The sequence below is a fragment of the Rosa chinensis genome, chromosome 2 (genome assembly GCF_002994745.2).
Source record: "Rosa chinensis cultivar Old Blush chromosome 2, RchiOBHm-V2, whole genome shotgun sequence".
Lineage (NCBI taxonomy): Eukaryota > Viridiplantae > Streptophyta > Magnoliopsida > Rosales > Rosaceae > Rosa > Rosa chinensis.
Window position 1 is genome coordinate 9,308,061 of NC_037089.1, and position 19,918 is coordinate 9,327,978.

Consider the following 19,918-nt stretch of genomic DNA (forward strand, 5'->3'; position numbering starts at 1 on the left):
ACATCCCAAACTTTTGGGCACGATCGAAAAATATGATCCAAATTTTCCATATCATTATTACACAGGCCACAAATAGGATTGATACTAGAATTGAAGCGAGCAAGTCTTACTCTTGTTTTTAGTCTATCTCTAACAAGAAGCCAAGCAAATATTTTTGCTTTTGGGGGTATATTGAGCTTCCAAATTTTGTTCAGCAAATTAGCCTTAGGGTGAACATTTTGATTGCACTTAAACTAGGTGGTTGATTTGATGGAAAATTTCCCATCAGAATTCGGCCCCCAAACAAACTCATCTCCCCTATCAGAAAATGGAAGATTAACAAAGGAGATATCTCTAACAATTGAAGACTCTAAATATTGGGAGAGTTTCTCAATATTCCACACTCCATTAACTAAATAATCTGAAACAGACTCATCTAAATCTATAGAGGATCTGCTAGTCGCATCAACCAGTTGAATCAAGGGGAAATCATAGATCCAATTGAAGGTCCAAAATTTTATGTTATGACCATTCCCAATAATCCATATCATTCCTTTTAAAATAATATCTCTAGAGTCCAAAATATCCTTCCAAGCAAACGACTGATGAGATTGCTTAGGAACCTCAAAAAATGAGAACCTACGAAGATATTTTTTCCTAATAATCTCCACCCACCAGTTATTTTGGTCTGTAATAACTTTCCAACCTAGCTTGGCCAAGGCTGCTTTATTAAAACAAGAAACCGGTCTAATACCAAGCCCTCCTTTAGACTTCGGCTAGCAAACTTGCTCTCAAGCCACCGGAGGGGAACTTGAGCTGCTCCAAAAGAAATTCCTCATTTCCTTATCTATGGACTATGAAACAGAAGTAGGGCATTTAAAGCAAGAAAGAACATGGTTAGGCACCGAAGAAGCGCTCGACTTTAAAAGAGTGAGACGCCCAGCCCTAGACAGTGTGGAACTCTTCCATCCACTAAGCTTTTTTGAAATTCTAACAAGCAACTCTTTAGCATTCAGGAGATCTTTCCAGAAAATAATGTTATGAACACCTAGATATATATTTGCCTATAGTAGTTCTATGTTGAATACCCAAACTATTAGAAGGTTTGAATACCCAAAATATTAGAAGGTTTGAATCTCCAAGTTATGATATGTTTTGATTTTTACGGGATTTAATGTCTTCTTGTCAATGTAAAGGGGATTTCAGAATGACCTGGCCTGCTTCATTTGGATTTCTGTAAATATTAAACTGATTAGTGAATTATACTGTTGTTCCATATTTCATTTTCGAAAACTAGTCCTCGCAATGTTGCAGTCCTTTTGCGCTTCTTCTCTCTCTCACTCTCTGTGTTACTGTTTTGTTTTCGGGGCGTGTATTAACTTTATCTCTTCTGTATATAATCTCCAACTTCATAAGGTGATAATAAGGATGTGATGATGAATTTTGGGTTAAATACTGTTTACTCCCTATACTTATAGGGTTTCATCGTTTCAGTCCCTGACTTTCGAATTTCACCTAAAAAGTCCCTGAACTCTCAATTTCGTCTTAATTGGTCCCTGTCGTCAAGCATCCATCAAAAACTCCGTTATCTTCCCCTAAAAAGTCTATTATACCCTCATTTACTTAATATATATATATATATATATATTATTGCTCGTCCTCTCTTCTTCTTTTTTTTTTTAATTTTTTTTCTTCTTTTTACCTCTTCTTCTTCTTCCAGCTCTCTTGCCTCCTTCTGTTCATCTCCTCATCAAGATGGTTCCAATCCACAGACCTTCAAGAGGTGAAATGAAAAAAAGAAATAAAAGAGAGAGAAAAAATAAATTTAAAAAAACAAAGTAAGTGAGGGCATAATAGACATTTTCAGCAACTTTAACAGAAAATTTTGACGGCATGGACCAATTGGGAGGAAATTGAGAGTTTAGGGACTTTTTAGGTGAAATTCGAAGGTCAGGGACTGAAACGATGAAACCATATAAGTATATGGAGTAAACAGTATTTAATCCATGAATTTTTTGTGATCCATTTTGTTCAACTTTGCTCATTTTTGCTACCCAAAACATACTGCCACCCAAGGAATGCCAAATCTTTTCTCAAGGCCTCAATCAGTTCCATGTTCAGTGTCTAAAAATTGTAATAAATAGATCGGGAGTTTGAAAATTTCTACAGATTAATCATGTAGTGTCTTTTATTATTGTGTCCCAAATTTTGAGATTAATCTCAAGAGAAATTCAGGAAAATATTCCCAAGCGTCCAATGTAATTACCAAGATCCTAAAATAATTTTCAAAAGAGCTCACTTAGTTCAATGAATATTTTCGGATCTCACAATAACCTTAGTTACGGATTGGTAAACTGTGTTTTAGTATTAGTAATGATGAAGACATCATGGTTAACAGTGTTGTTGAAATAAAGTCAAAAGATGATAATATTTTCACAATGAGCATAAAATATCACTTTCTTCGCATCCAACATTCAGTATCCCAAGATTATTATTTGTTGATGGGAATTACCATTAAAAAATCTAATTAAAAAATATATGTTATAAAAGAACCTTCGGTTGACCAAAGCGATTAAACATTAAACGAGATTAGAATAGGTTGTATTTTTTATAAAATGCATAAAACATTATTATTGTCTCATCCAATAGAATTCGGATCGAATTCTCCAAATTCATTTGTTTCAGTGTGGTTACTCAGCAATCTAATATATAAATATAGGGTTATTAAGATAATCATAATTGACCAAATTGATCGAAGTTGAAATAGAGATGAAATTGGTTGAATTTGTTAAAATAACAATAATACATTTCAATCCCCTCATCCAATGGATGGTTTTTTTTTTTTTTTTTTTTTTCAAATTCTATATCCATTGTTTATTTTCTTTCGAAAGGTCTATATTGACTTAAAAGAAATGCACAAGTCGTACAACACTAGTATGCAATAGTTAGAACTACTTGTAGACAAACCTAGTCAAGTTGATCAATTTCCAAAGACTTGCATCATCTAAACTCTATACCGACCCATTTTCAGGCCAAAACATATCAGCTGCCTAGCCACCTTTCAACGATAGACGGCGCATATCTCTCTCTCTCTCTGCCCTTGTGAAGGAGTTGATAGAAAAACAATACGGGCAATTGAGGGTGAGTTGACAGAAAAACAATACGGGCAATTGAGGGTTAGTCACTACAAAGATTACAATTCCTTGTATACATGATAGGGAAAATTTTACAAATGGTCACTCAACTATGACTCATTCGACACTTTGGTCACTGAAGTTTCAAATATATCACTTTGGTCACTCAACTATTACATTGTCAATCACTTAAGTCACTTTGTTAATTTTTTTCACTTAGTTTCTACCTACATGATATACTTACCCAGAAAGGAAGATGGTTATAATGGTCTACCACTAATGATATCATTATTCTAAAACAAGTTGACTAACAACAATGACCCAATGGTTCAAATGTTCTGGAATGAAACTTTAATTGCTGCTAGGAGCATATTACAAGAAGCCAAGAATCAGAATTTAAAAAGACACACATACTTGGATGGCCTTAATCCATACATATATAGCCCATTAATTATACAGATCTGTCAACAGAAATAAAGCACGATAATATTTCTCGCTGCAAGGAAAATTAAAGACATCTCTAAAGATCCCACATTAAGCCTTGAATTTTGAGCTACACAGTAATTAGGCTCATTCCATCAAACGCCATGCCAGAAGCTCCTAATATCATGTCAAAAACAAAATGAAGAGAGTCAAAATACAGTATTTCAAATGATGAACAAACAATTGGTGTGCTATGAAACAATTGTTATATGCTTAATTATAATCTGAAAGACCACCTAAATGTAAGTCTTGTTAAAAAAAAAAAATTATAATAATAAATAAATAAATTAGAAAGCTTACATGACCATCCATCTTTGAAGTCTCCTCTCCATTTTTGCCCTGTGCGCAGCAGTTTTCACATAAACCCAGTCTCTTGAATCATCCAGGAATTTGAAATAGGCATATCTCCGAGAACTCTTAAGCAGTAAACTGCCACATACCACCCAAAATCCTGTGACAAATCCCAGAGCTGTACTGATAAAGAATCCCAGACTTATGAGACCATCAGTATCATGTTCCTTGTTATCAGTGTCACTGCCTCTCGTAATTCCATCATCTTGAGCTGTTCCATCCCCTGGACAAATTTGTGTTAACGGTGGTCCACAAAGTCCAAGATTTGCCATATATGCAGAAGCATTAAAACTCTGAAGTTGTGTGCTTAGTGGAATTCTTCCTGACAAGTGGTTGTGTGAAACGTCCAATACCCCAAGGAAATTTAATCTTGAAAAACTCGCAGGAATTTTACCAGATATCTGATTTCTTGACAAATCAAGAGATTCCAACATCTTCATGTTACCAAAGTTTTCAGGAAGCTTTCCCGTTAAATAGTTTCTTGACAGGTTCAGAGAAATCAACTCTGTCATGCTCTCTATACTTTGCGGAATTTCCCCGATCAAATAGTTGCTCGAAATGTCAATGCTTCTCATACCCAAAAGATTTTTCCCAAACTCAATTTCTATTCCTTTCCACACAAGTTCCATAATAAATGTAGAATATAGAGAGTTAATAGCCAACACTGATATGTTATTGAAGCAATGTGGCAAGCCTCCTGAAATATTGTTGTGAGAGAGATCCAAAACATGAATGGCGGCTAGACCGCACAGGGAGGAGGGTATGGATCCATTGAACTCATTTGACCGTAAATGTAGAATCGTCAAGTCTATTAGGCTTTGGCCAATCCATGTTGGTATCTTTCCCGACAGGTTATTGTCACCAAGGTCAACCATCACTAAGCTGGTACAGTTCTCTAAAGAAGGCAATTCTCCTGAAAAGTTATTTCGATTTAAACGCAATACTGCAATTCCCTGTATACTGCCTAACGAGCTTGGTATCATCCCAGATAATTTATTCCTTCCCAAATTCAACTGTTCCAAATTTTGAAATTGGATCCAACAATTAGGAAGCTCCCCTGACAGTAGGTTCTCAGAAAGGTCGAGGGCATACAAGTTTGAAGGGGGTAGTGTAAGTGTTGTACACAAGGAAGACGGGGGTCCTGAAAACAGGTTTTTCGAGAGATCCAACCTGCTAAGCCGCCGAGGTATTGATGGAACTGCACCAGAAAGTAGATTAGAAGACAAGTCAACACGAAACAAGCTTGTTGTTGACAGATTCGGCACTTTCCCATGGATTTGATTCATAGAGAGATTTAAATAAACTAAGCCAGAACATAGATCCCAAAACTTATTAGGTAATAATCCTGATAGTCCAGCATTAGAGAGATAAAGCCTAGTAAGATTTGTCTGTGTTAGAATCCATTTGGGAAAAGCTGGGCCCAACTTGTAGCCGGACATGTCTAACGCACCACTAAGTTGAAATGGTGGATTCCAATCAGAGCTGAGGTTGATAGAGAAACGATTATCGGAAAGACTCAACATCTGTAAACGAGAGAGGTTTAGAAAATGAGATTCTGTTATGACACCAGTTAAAGAATTCTCGGAGAGAAATAGTTGTTCAAGGCTAGAGAGTTGCCCGACACTCTCCGGTAGAGACCCATTTAGTTGATTACTGGAAAGATCTAACTCTCTTAACTTTGAAAAACGTTTCAAATTTGGCAATGACCCCCAAAACTGGTTTTCTCTCAAGTTCAAGGTCTCGAGTGTGTTCTCAGCACAAGACAAGGTTTTTATAGAGTCTATAATGTTTTCAGACAAACTGTTTGACAGTAAGGTCAACGACTCTAAGCTGCATAAGTTTTGAAAGCCTTCTGGTATCCCACCTTCAAGTTGATTATAAGACAAATCTAGTGCTACTAGAGAAAGCATGCTTGTAAAGACATCTGGGATGGGACCTTTTAATAGATTTGACGATAATTGAATATTGACAAAGTTGTTGCTGACATTGGCTATCCAATGAAATACTGAAGAATTGAGAGAGTTAGAAGAGAGGTCAAGAACTTGAAGAGAGGTGGAAGAATTAATAAAGGAAAGTGATCTTAGATTGACATCAGGAAGACGACACACTAACAACTGAAGCTCTATCAGTGAAGTAAGCTTGCTTAAAGATTGTGGCCAATTCACAACCTTAGACAAATCTACGTCTGACATGTTCAGGTATCTCAAAGAAGAAAGATGAGATAACCACTCAATACTTTCAGAACTAACAAGTTCGTTCCAGGAAAGATCAAGAGTGTGCAAATTAGAGAGGTTTCCAAGTTGGGGAGGAACAGGTCCACTGAAATTAGCATCTGCAAGTTTTAGTTCTTTCAATTGACTCAAAGAGCCAATGAACTTGGGAATGATCATTCCTCCAAAATCATTATAACTGAGGTCCAAGTAACTTAGATATCGCAATTCAAGTAGTGAAGGACTCATTTCACCTCTTAAAGGAACTTCAGTAGAATTGAGATATGGATCATAACTAAAGGAGAAATCAAGAGTGGTGACATGACCTGTTTGGTTGTTGCACGCTATTCCTCTCCACTTGCAGCAATCTTTCATGTTTTCCCAAGAGGCAAGAGCATTGGAGTCATCCACAAGGTCTTGTTTAAACTGGAGAAGGGCATGCCTTTCACTCTCCAAGCACCTCCTAATAAAGTAGGAGCTTCCAACACTTGAACAACAAATAGCGGAGGCAATGGCCAGGCAAAAAAGCCCAACCAAAATAGAATGCATAGATCTACCACTCATGATACTGAAAAACATGATTATGAAGATGATGTACAAACTGCAAATCAATTGAAGTATATATAGTTGAAGCAAAAAGATTTTGGAAACTACATGTGTAAATATAATCGTCGAAACAGCAACTCACTTGCGTCTGTCCATTTCGAAGCAAGCTAGTCTTTGGAAATTGGTTAACTTAATCGACAAAATTTGGAAATTGGTTCTTCATTATTGACTATCTAGAAGATGATCCCACACAATAGAGGAGATTACAACTGTTTTCTACGTTTATGAATTCATTTGAGTAGTCTATTCAGTGGTTAGTCTAATATGAACTCCACGGCAAGAAATTAATCAAAACAAAGTTGGAAAAAAAATAAAATAATAACGGAGGGGTTGGACGGTCCATCTTCGTCTTTCCTGGAAAGAAGACTGTTTTGCATTACCTACATGATTAGGCTGCTCAACCTTTTATTGCTACTGTTGGGCTGTAAGTGATTGACCGTGCTGGTTTTCATTCTGCAACTATAATTTTGGAGATCTGTTTACGGGTGAGTGACCACTTGGGTGGGTGGAAGACTCTCCGTTATGTGACTGGTATTGTGAATTCATTTAGAGGGGTGCTACTAATATCGTCCATTTGTAGTTGATTTGACTTTTATCTTTTGTTGAATACATATTATGCACTAGCATTCTTATCCTATTGAGAGGACCAAAAGAGTTGAATGTTAGGAATGCTAAGCTTAACCCTGTAATCCAACACAACTAGTCAATTACAATATCATATGATTCATATCATAGGGTGGAGGTTATGAATCATATAGTACACGAGGAGGATTTGGACAATGAATGGAAAAAAAAGCAATATATGATGAACAAGTTGGTAGAGATTAGATTGATCCTCCCCAAAATGTCAACCAACTCTAATTCCATGATCCCCAGCACTTGGCAAATGCTTAGAACGCGCAAACGAATAATTAATCAAATAAGTAGCTGCGGTTAGCAAAGCTAATGATGGATGTCACCATTCCTTTCTCTTAAAAGTGCATGTCTAGCCCCCTGAAGTCCCGCAGAACCATATAGACACATGTTAGGGTCACACCCAAACCCTTCTCTTAATCTTTAGGCCCAACCCAACTTCGACTGATGCTCTTGTTTCTTTCAGCAAACCAGATCTCCAGGCAGTACGGTGACTAGACCTCCCTTTGAGTCAGACCTGCCATATTTTGTCTTCAGTGTTGTTGGGACTTTTTGTCCTTCTATTCAATTGTCATTGTCCATAGCGACAGGTCCTTAATGATAGAAGATCTATATATTGTACGTATCAAACGGCTCTTTTGTAGCCAACTATGAATGAAATACATTTCCTTTAATCTACTTTTATTTTGAATTAGCTCAAGCCCCTAATATCTGGTATCAGAGACCCTGCATGAGGGGCCTGCACCAGGCACCACCATCCACAGCCTTGCTTCCAACCACCCCCACTATGGCTACACCGCCATCCCCAGGCGCTCCGACCACTTCGGTAGCTCTATCCTCTGAACCCCAAACCATTCCTTTGATCCATGATATCCACCAGTTAGTAGCCAATCTACAGACTCAAAATGAAGAGCTGCATATCTCCATGGATTCCTTCAGGACCAACCTCACCAACCAAGTTCAACAGCTTCACCAAACTGTGATGGAGACTATGCTTCGCATTCAAACCTCATTTTCCCCACTTCCATCCCCTCCTACTCCATCTTCTCCACTTCCATCCACCGCACCGGTAGTATCACAACTTTCCACACCCAACACCTTCCCTCAAATCACATTCGGGTCCATCCCCTCACTAGCGAATTAGGACTAGGCATATCCAACCCACTACCATCCATATCCCATACTCCACCTTCCCATACCAGAACCCCTTTGTCCACAGCTTCACCCACCTACTCCACCCGTCCACCTCAACTCACACCGCCACCCCATCCGCAACCACACACACAATTCCTAACCCAACCCCTCACTCTTAAGACCCTGAGCCTTTCCACTCGGCTCCAATTCCTGGCCACACTAACCATACATACCAAACACTTCCCCCTCACCAAGATTTTCATCACTACCGCCCTCCCCGAGTCGAGCTACCCCGTTTTTACGGGGCCGACGTCGTGGGCTGCTGGCCATGGCAGAACTCTACCTCAGAGCCCATCGCGTCCCTTACCATGAGCGGGTGTCTGCGGTCTCTTCCTACTTCGGGAACGACCCCTTGGTTTGGATAAACACCCTGGAACAAAGACAGCCGCTCATTACCTAGGAGCAATTGGTCAAAATCATGCTGGAACACTTTGGCTCGGGGTCGACAACTGACATCACCGCAACCCTCTCCTACCTCTAACAAACCTCCTCCGTGGACGACTTCATCAATCGTTTCACCGAACTATCTTGCAGAGTCCCTGACTGGTCTGATGCACAACTATTACCCATTTTTTTGGGTGGCCTCAAACCTGAAGTGCGTCATGACGTGATGGCCTTAGAGCCTCGCTCACTCACTCAAGCTCAGCGCTTAGCTCGGAGGTATGAATAAAAAAACTAAGATCTTCGCCTCTCCCGTTTCCAACACCCCACTACCTGGAACTCTACCTCCAGAAACAACCCACCACCACCTTCCAATTTCTCCTCCAACTCACCGCATCCACAAACCCGGAATCCCATACCACCACACACTTCTTCTTCTACCACCACTACTCACAACCCTGACCGCACCCATCATATGCTCTCTCCATTTGAACAAAGAGAGTGTAGAGCCAAAAACCTCTGTTTTAATTGTGATGAACAGTATTCCAAAGGCCACATTTGTAAGAACCCAATCATGACCATCCTAGAATGCACCGAGACAGTGGAGGATACCCAGGATTTCCAGGACTGCCCTGCGGATTTGGAGGAGTCCACCGCTGACAGTGGGCCTATCATACCTATCCACACCATTAGTCATGCCAAGGCTAGCGAAATGATGCGGCTGAAAGGCTCCATCTTGGGCCTAGAAATCGATGTCTTTATCGATTGTGGGGCTGCAATGAACTTCCTTAACCCCAAGTAGCTGTTCAACTCGGCCTTCCGATTTGCAATCCCCCACCACAGAAATTCACCTCAGCCTCAGGCCACTCCCTATCCCACTCAGGGCTAGTCCGAAATGTCATCGTGGAGATGCAAGGATACTGGTATACCAACTCTTTCCTACTCTTGCCGGCTGCGATTTAGTGCTTGGGGCCCAGTGGCTGGACTCCCTAGGCTACATTAGCTGGCATTTCTTGGATAAGATAATGATGTTCATTGTGGATGGTGAGAAACATGTCCTACGTGGCCTCACTTCCAACACTCAATCCACTGACGACTTGGGCCTGCTAAGCCTCCTTCCCCTTGAACAACTCGACCTACTGGCCCAAGTGTTACCAGCATCAGCTCATGGCCAAAATCCCACCGTCATTCCCGAACTCCAACCCATCCTCACCCAGTTTGCCTCCCTTTTCGAACCACCCATCTCTCTCCCACCGAAACGGTTTATCGACCACCGTATACCACTTCTACCCAACAAAGGCCCGGTCAATGTTTGCCCCTACCGTTACGCCCACTCCCAAAAGGCTGAGTTAGAAACTCAAGTGCAAGAGATGCTGACCCAAGGTATTATTAGGCCCAGCAGCAGCCCGTACTCTTCTCCGGTGTTGTTGGTACGTAGGAAGGAGGGTACATGGCGCTTTTGCGTCGACTACCGTTCCCTTAATGAGGTTACAATCAAGGATCGTTTTCCCATTCCCGTGGTGGACGAACTCCTTGATGAACTCCATGGTGCAACCTACTTTACTAAGTTGGATTTATGTTCCGGCTACCACCAAATCCGGATGCACGAAGCCGATATTCACAAAACAGCATTTCGAACTCATGATGGCCATTTTGAGTTCGCCGTCATGCCGTTTGGGCTCTCCAATGCTCCCTCCTCCTTTCAAGCACTCATGAATCACATCTTCAAGCCTATGCTTCGTAAGTTTGTCCTCGTTTTCTTTGATGACATACTTATTTACAGCAAGGATTTAGCTTCTCACATTACTCACATTCATGAAGTTTTCCAAGTATTACATGATCATAGCTTGAAAGTAAAGTTGTCTAAATGCTCGTTTGCTCAATCAAGTGTGGCTTATTTGGGCCACGTAATTTCTGCCCAAGGGGTTTCGGTCGACCCATCCAAGGTCCAAGGATAGTAGACTGGCCAAAGCTGAAGTCCAGCAAAGCCCTCCGTGGCTTTTTGGGTCTCACAGGTTACTACCGCAAGTTCGTCAAACACTATGGGCTCATTGCTAAACCTCTTTCTGATATGTTGAAAGTCAATAACTTCAATTGGACCCCAGAGGCAGAGGCTGCTTTCTTACAACTCAAAGAGGCGCTGACCACAGCACTAGTCTTGGCACTTCCAGATTTCGGTGCCCTCTTTTTTATTGAAACCGACACAAGCAGCACAACCACCCGATTGCTTACCTTAACAACAACACAACCACCCGATTGCTTACCTTAACAAAGCATTGTCTCCTCGCAACCAAGGCTTGTCGGTCTACGAAAAAGAGATGCTTGCCATATTGTTCGCTGTGGAAAAGTGGAGGCCTTACGTCTTGGGTCAAGCTTTCACCATCCTCACTGACCACAAGACACTCAAACACATGCTTGACCAAAGGATCGCCAACCCGGCACAACACCAATGGATCTCCAAGCTCTTGGGCTACAACTATAAGGTCGAATACCGTGCGGGGTACCTTAATACAGTGCCGGATGCATTATCTTGCTGCCATGAGGTGTGTCCCATTCAAGCTCTCACCACCCCGGTCTTCGATTGCCTCCCTGCCATTGACAAAGCATGTTCCCTTGACCAAGAGGCCACAACCATCAAGATGGCCTTACAACAAGATACACCAACTAAGAAAGGCTTTTCCCTGGTTCAAAATAGACTTCACTATAAAGGTAGAATCATTGTACCTGCAAGTTTGAATTGGAGTTCCAAGCTGCTATTCGAGTTCCATTCCTCATTGCAAGCAAGCCATTCAGGCTTTCTCCGCACCTTTGTGCGTCTGTCACAGAACTTTGGGTGGCCCGGCATGAGAAAGGAGGTCAAGGCCTTTGTCGCATCCTGTGATCAATGCCAACGCCAATCGTACGAGACGATCAAACCTCCCGGTCTCCTACAACCTCTTTCCATACCGGAAAATATCTTCTTCGATGTGTCCATGGATTTCATTGATGGGCTTCCTCCATCCCAAGGCCAAACCACAATCATGGTGGTAGTGGATAGACTCTCCAAATACGGGCATTTCATCCCCATTTCTCATCCATACACCGCAGCTTCTATTGCTGAGTTGTTCATCAAGGAAGTCTTCCGACTTCATGGCATGCCTCGCAGCATAGTTACTGATTGGGACCCTATCTTTGTAAGTCAATTCTGGGAGCACTTCTTCAAGATGCAGGGCACTAAGCTATGCCGCAGCTCGGCCTACCATCCATAATTCGACGGCCAAACGGAGGTTCTAAACCATTCCTTGGAGCATCATCTTCGCTGCTTTGTGGCTGATAAACCAGCCTCTTGGCCTACTTTGCTCCACTGGGCTGAATATTGGTACAACACTAGTTTCCATAGCACTATTAAGATGTCACCATTTCAGGCCTTGTACTGTACTCCACCTCCATCCATCCACCGTTATTTGCCCGGTAGCACGACTGTTCATGCGGTGGATGTCACCCTCCAAAACCGTGACGCCCTCATCCAACTTCTGAAATCAAACATGGCCCTAGCCCAGAACCGTATAAAGCAACAAACGGACAAGAACCAAACTGACCTCGAATTTCTTGAAGGGAATTGGGTTTACCTGAAACTCCACCCCTATCGTCAGCAATTGGTGGTCCGACGACCATCACACAAGCTCGCTCCTCAATTCTACGGGCCATACCAGATTGCAGCTCGTATTGGTCGAGTGGCTTACCGACTGAACTTACCTCCCAACTCCAAGATCCATCTTGTCTTCCATGTCTCCCTCCTCAAGAAGAAAATTGGAGATCAGATTACGGCCTCTACTGCTCTACCACCGTTTAAGACCGACGGTGCCATCTCCTGGGTTCCGTGGAAAGTTCTGGACATGTGTGTGCAGCGACGACGCAACAAGAATGTCACCAAGTGGTTGATTCAATGGACTGGGCTCCCAGCTGAAGATGCTACTTGGGAGGAGGCCTAGGTTATCATGAATCACTTTCCCAATTTCAAGGCCTGAGGTCAGGCCTCGTGCTAAGGGGGCAGGACTTGTTAGGGTCACACCCAAACCTTTCTCTTAATCTTCAGGCCCAGCCCAACTTCGATTGATGCTCTTGTTCCTTTCAGCAAACCAGATCTCCAGGTAGTACGGTGACTAGACCTCCCTCTGAGTCAGACCTGCCATATTTTGTCTTCAATGTTGTCGGGACTTTTTGTCCTTCTATTCAATTGTCATTGTCCATAGCGACAGGTTCTCAATGATAGAAGATCTATATATTGTATCAAACGGCTCTTTTGTAGCCAACTATGAATGAAATTCATTTCCTTTAATATACTTTTATTTTGAATTAGCTCAAGCCCCTAATAACACAGGACTTCAAATGGCAGAGCTTTACTAACTATAATACAGTGGACGTGTATTAGTGCTTTAATCTTTTCTGAATGTATTGTCTAACATCATAAGTATGAGATGTTAGACAATACATCATAAGCTTAAAAAGAGCGTGAACCCTAGAGCGAACAGAAAAAGGGAGAGAGTGATCCGGCGGCACGCCCTCACAGTGGCATCGTAGGACTGGTTAGAGTGGACCCAGTGTCCGGTAACAATAAACCCAGTCGGAGAGGGGGCTGCATGGTGGCTTGGATGTCCAGAATGCCAGGTTGTCTCGCCATGGAAGCTCAGAGCGGGTTCAGTGACTTGTGGATCTGGATGGGATCGATCTCACAACGAGCGAGGGGTAGACGGTTGGTGGCGGCATTGGTTGGCGGTGCAAGGACGGATTCTAAGAGGCTCAGATCGGATCGGATTGATCCGATTTGGTTTGGGTCTTTTGGAGTCAACCTATGGAGTGGAGTGGTTGGGGATGGCGGCGATGCTTGCTGGCAAGTTGGGGAGGATGGAGAGATGGACGGATTGCCTAAGTTTGCTTGGTGCGGCGACGGTCGTTAGTCGGCATGGCTTTGGCTTGCGGGATGGTGGCAAGTTACCCATAGCAGTCTGCCCTATTGGACTGGGCTAAGTGGGCTTTGGGCTCTGGGCCCAAACTCCTTTTATTTTATGTTTTACTACTTTTTCTTATTATTAGTTTATTGTGGTTATATGCCTGCAATAAGTCCCTGCCATTCTAGGGTAGGGCGACGTGGACTTGTCCCGGTATGCACACTCAGTGTGCCTTGTCTAGCCTACCGAGGCGGCGCACTATTTGTTTGATTAAATGGACGCAACCTCCTAGTGATAGGATGAAATTGAGTGCAGCCGGATTTATTTTCGTGCGGCAACATAGTGGGAAAACTGTGCTATTTGTAATGATGCTTCTTCGTTATAGAGTTATCTTTCTAGTATGTCACCACTTTGTCAAAGCAAATGGAGTAGCACTTCGTGCACTCTTTGCTAATTGGTGCTTGTTAGAATACATAGATCTTATGGAGAGCCTTGATATTATTTCAGGATGTTCTCTTTATGCTTATTATAATCTAGGGTTCAGCCTCTATGTCCCCCTTTGTATTCTGGAATTTCATTAATAAAAGTTTGAGGGCAGCCGCATCAGCTCCATTTCAAAAAAAAATAAAAAAATGAGATGATGAATCTTTTGTGGTTCATTTTGTTCAACTTCGCTCGTTTTGCTACTTTTCAGGTGATGCCTGACAAATCTTCCCGTGGTAAAAGGCCTCATTTTTTTTTTTAAGAAATCCCCTTTTGTTTAAAAACAACTAAAAGTCTGTCTCCCAAGAAAATCGGAGCTGTGCGAAAACCCTAGAAACAAAATTTTCAATGCCCCGTCCGGCGGAGCGTCCATGGGAGGTCGTCGTCGGACGGGCGAACTGGTTCTGTGAGTCCACCTGCGAGGGACAACGGCTCTGGGGTAACGCCTGGGTCGCTTTCGGAGAGGCCGGGTACGACAAGCAGAGGGGCTCCTCCTTGTTCTTTTTCGATATGTGCGGCGGAGGTTTCAAGCAAGGGCGGGGAGGCGGTTGGTTTCTGGTGTGCGGCGGATCAGGTGGATCATCGTTGTGGCTTCCCCTGTTTTGGGGTTGACAAAGGCTGATGGAGGCCATGGGGGTCGACCCTATGGGTTTGGATCCAGTTTCTGTTTGGAATGGAGATCCATGGCGATTTGGCCGGCGAGTTCAGCTGATGGTTACAGTTCGGTGCGGCGACGTTATCCGGTGGACACTGATTTTCTGGTCCGGCAAAGCAGACCCGACCCGCGCACTCTTGTTTGGTCTCTGGGCCTTTGGGCCTGCCTTAGGTTGGTGGGCCTAACCTGGTGGGCTGGATTTTTATTTTGTTTAAGTACTAAGTTCTATAACTTTTATTTTGATTGTTTTGCTTTTTTAATTCGACGTGGCTTTATGTCGGCAATAAGTCCCTACCCTGTCGTGGTAGGGCGACGTGGGCTCTGTCCCGGACTGCACCTTTTGTGTGCCTGGTCTGCCCTAGTTAGGGAGCGAGTTCCTTGCTTTGTCAAATGGTCGCAACCTCCTAGTGGCAGGATGAAACTAAGTGTCATCGGATTAGTTTTCCGGTGGCAACATAGTGGGAAAGCTGATCTTATTAGTAAATTATGGCTTCGAGTAAGCATTTACTTTCCGGTATGTCACCACCTTTGTACAGCGAATAGAGTAGCTAATTGTGCACTCTTCGCTAATTGGTGCATGTTAGAATACATATTTTTTCTTGAGACTCTCGTTATTATCTCGGAATGTTCTCTCTATGCTTATTGTAACTTGGGGTTCAGGTTTCATGTCCCCCCCCCCCCCATGTATTCTGCAGTTTCATTAATGATCAAGGCTTAAGGGCAGCCGTACTGGCCCTCTTTCAAAAAAAAAAAAAAAAAGGCCTCATTTTCCATTGCGTTATAAGGAAATTAAGATAATCGTTGGTGAGCCAATGGAATTTGACATACCTAAAATGAGGCAGGTGGCTACCTCTCTGTCTCCTAAAATGTCACATCCTTCTTTAGGATGGCCAAGCCTTTGCCCAGGTGGTTTGGATGAGGCAGCAGTGCAGCACAGAGATGTCTGTACAGTGGAATTTCAGAGAAAATCCAAAATGCCTTGGAGAGATTACGAATTTTTGGTAAAAGTTTTACAAATTCAAAAGATCAAAATCCTTTCTAGTTTAAGTTTTGCTATATATGAAGTATGTCAAACAGAGAGAAGTTCCTTTTGACCATCTTAACCAAGATATAATAGAAAACAAGGGATGCCATCTCTTTTCTTGAGGCTTCAATCAGTTCCAAGTTCAGTTTTAAGGAACAGAAAATTCTTCCGGCTCCATACAATAGCACTACAGAGATACAATTGAATTGAGATTTGTAGTTGATTTATATGACTGGTATTGCATGTGAATTAGTTTAGAGTGGTGTTGGCAATATTGTTCATTTTGTAGTTGAAAACCTTCACATTCTTCTTCTTTTGTGAAAAAGAGTCATGATTTGGTTATCAGTGAACTTTGTAGGATATTATTTTACAACAACCCCAGCGCGGTGAACTTAAATTGATGTTTTTGTTTCGGTCTTCCACCAGGATGATGACATTTTCACTGAATGTGCTGTTATCAATTTTAAACTTTTATGTTTTGTATTTTTGAAGTTATGCCTGAAATAAAAGCTTATTTATAACTGCATTTGTTACGATTGTGCTTAATAAAGTGATCATAATTAGCAATTACGTTCCACTAAAATATCGTATAAATAGTGATCGTTGTTGTTGATACTACATAGTACTTGCTATAGGAGAAGAAGAAGAAGATCGATTACATTGTATAGCGGCTAGCCATGGAGTCGAGAGCATTTGGTTTCTTCTTAGCGCTCTTCTTGGTCTTCTCGACATCAAAATTGATTCGCTTTGGTGTTGCAGATAATATGATATTTGAAATACCCTGTGAGAAATGGGTTCATACCGGCCTGGAGTGCGCTACCGGTGCTTGGTTTTTTCACTATAAAATAGACAGAGCTTATAGGTATTGTAATACAGAGTGCACTAAAAGAGGTCACCCCTACGGAACTTGCGAAAGGGTGCCGAATCAACCATCTGTTGATAATCAACAGTGCTATTGCTACGACCCTGTGCCATGCCCCCCTGATAATTGATATTCTTGAAAAGTTCTAGCTTATCGTAAATGAGTCCTTGATTCATAAGTCCAATTCTAAAATAATGCATGCATATGTTTGCATGATTTTTTTTTTTTAGCAATCTCTTATGAATGTAATGTCCAAGTTCATAAGAATTTGATGATGAATCTTTTGCGGTCCATTTCATCCAACTTTGCTCATTTTTGCTTACTAACACATACTGCTAAACAAGGAATGTGAAAATACTAGATGGAACCAATATTAGAGGAAACTTTACGTATCTAAGTTTATCCAAAGAAAATATGATTCATAACACTGAGATTTGCTAACGCAGTGTAAACCTCTCCACTGAGGAAACTTCACTGCGTGGCTTTTAACGTAGCCAACACGAAAAGGCAATCCAATATGAATCAAGAGAGTTTACAGAATACAAGTAGTGTTGTTCATAACAAACACTTTCACTTAGCAACACATGCTAACTTGTTTTACAACTGTTCTAACTCTTTATACAACATTCTAGATAGTTTATCTTCAACCTTCCTTGCTCTCAAATGAATCACTGATCTTGAGAGTAAATATGAATGATTATACAATAGAATACATGAAACAAGTAAAGAGGGTTTTTCAAAAACTGATTTGAACAAAACAAGTAGTTCAAAATAGAACAATTTTATGCATAAAAACCCACCCACTAACTTCAGTTTTTGAGACCTTTTATAAGGGAGAAACACTCCCCCTTAATCGAATCTTGTCTTAATTATCATTTAAGATAAATATGGAAAGGTTAAAAACTGTTTTTTGAATATACAATCGAACTTTCCTAACCAAGATCAATCAATATCTCAAATTGATATGCATGATAATAAAACCCTTTAATGCAAATGAGAATATTGTATCAATCTAACCAATATGCATATCAATTAAAATCATGCAAAATGATATGGACTGAATACCATATTTAAACTCAAGATCAGAGAATCAATTCTGCTTGATCTTCTCTTCATGATCCGATTCTGTGATCTTCTTCTTTGTTTCCTTGAAAACCCGGGATGACAAGAGAATTATTCTCCAAGTCCACTTCATCTTTTGTTTTCCTTGTGACAATGGGAAATCATGCATTGAATGGTGATAGCCCAATATACTTGCAGAATGCCATCTTTTTCTCGAGATTTCAATCAGTTCCAAGTTCAGTTTTAAGGAACAGAAAATTCTTCCGGCTCCATTCAATGGCACTTCAGAGATACAGTTGAACTGAGATTTGTAGTTGATTCATATGACTGGTATCATGAATTCATTTAGAGGGGTGATAGCAATTGTCCATTTTGTAGTTGACTTGTATATTTTGTTGAACACTAATTAGCATTCTTCTCCTATTGAGATGACGGAACGAGTTAAATTTTAGGAATACGAAGCTCAATCCTGCAATCCAACACAATTAGTCGATTACAATATCATATGATTCATATCATCGGGTAGAGGTTACGAACCATACATAGTACAGAAGGAGGAATTGGACAATGAATGGAAAACAAAGCAAGCATTAATGATGAACAAGTTGGTAGAGATTAGATTAGATTGATCCTCCCCAAAATGTCAACCAACTCTAATTCCCCAGCATTTGGCAAATGCTTGGAACGCGCAAACGAATAATGAATGGAATAAGTGGCTGTGGTTAGCAAAGCTAATGATTCATTTCCTTGTATCCAAAGTTTACATCATCATTGTATGAGAAAATTTGTTGCCCTCTTGATGGAAACTGTTTCTGTTTGGAATGGAGATCCATGGCGATTTGGCCGGCGAGTTCAGCTGATGGTTACAGTTCGGTGCGGCGACGTTATCCGGTGGACACTGATTTTCTGGTCCGGCAAAGCAGACCCGACCCGCGCACTCTTGTTTGGTCTCTGGGCCTTTGGGCCTGCCTTAGGTTGGTGGGCCTAACCTGGTGGGCTGGATTTTTATTTTGTTTAAGTACTAAGTTCTATAACTTTTATTTTGATTGTTTTGCTTTTTTAATTCGACGTGGCTTTATGTCGGCAATAAGTCCCTACCCTGTCGTGGTAGGGCGACGTGGGCTCTGTCCCGGACTGCACCTTTTGTGTGCCTGGTCTGCCCTAGTTAGGGAGCGAGTTCCTTGCTTTGTCAAATGGTCGCAACCTCCTAGTGGCAGGATGAAACTAAGTGTCATCGGATTAGTTTTCCGGTGGCAACATAGTGGGAAAGCTGATCTTATTAGTAAATTATGGCTTCGAGTAAGCATTTACTTTCCGGTATGTCACCACCTTTGTACAGCGAATAGAGTAGCTAATTGTGCACTCTTCGCTAATTGGTGCATGTTAGAATACATATTTTTCTTGAGACTCTCGTTATTATCTCGGAATGTTCTCTCTATGCTTATTGTAACTTGGGGTTCAGGTTTCATGTCCCCCCCCCCCCCATGTATTCTGCAGTTTCATTAATGATCAAGGCTTAAGGGCAGCCGTACTGGCCCTCTTTCAAAAAAAAAAAAAAAAAAGGCCTCATTTTCCATTGCGTTATAAGGAAATTAAGATAATCGTTGGTGAGCCAATGGAATTTGACATACCTAAAATGAGGCAGGTGGCTACCTCTCTGTCTCCTAAAATGTCACATCCTTCTTTAGGATGGCCAAGCCTTTGCCCAGGTGGTTTGGATGAGGCAGCAGTGCAGCACAGAGATGTCTGTACAGTGGAATTTCAGAGAAAATCCAAAATGCCTTGGAGAGATTACGAATTTTTGGTAAAAGTTTTACAAATTCAAAAGATCAAAATCCTTTCTAGTTTAAGTTTTGCTATATATGAAGTATGTCAAACAGAGAGAAGTTCCTTTTGACCATCTTAACCAAGATATAATAGAAAACAAGGGATG

At 41.4% G+C, this 19,918-nt stretch overlaps 1 protein-coding gene across 1 annotated transcript; it reads right to left on the minus strand.

The window, feature by feature from the left end:
- Positions 1-3,441: 3,441 nt before the first annotated feature.
- LOC112185948 (receptor-like protein EIX1) lies at positions 3,442-6,890 on the minus strand. The gene is made up of 3 exons (XM_040514174.1): positions 6,846-6,890; positions 3,897-6,725; positions 3,442-3,713 (listed from the first exon to the last, which is right to left on the minus strand). Exons 1-3 carry the CDS (start codon positions 6,857-6,859, stop codon positions 3,692-3,694), a joined length of 2,865 nt encoding a protein of 954 aa, XP_040370108.1. The 5' UTR covers positions 6,860-6,890; the 3' UTR covers positions 3,442-3,691.
- Between the last annotated feature and the right edge of the window lie 13,028 nt (positions 6,891-19,918).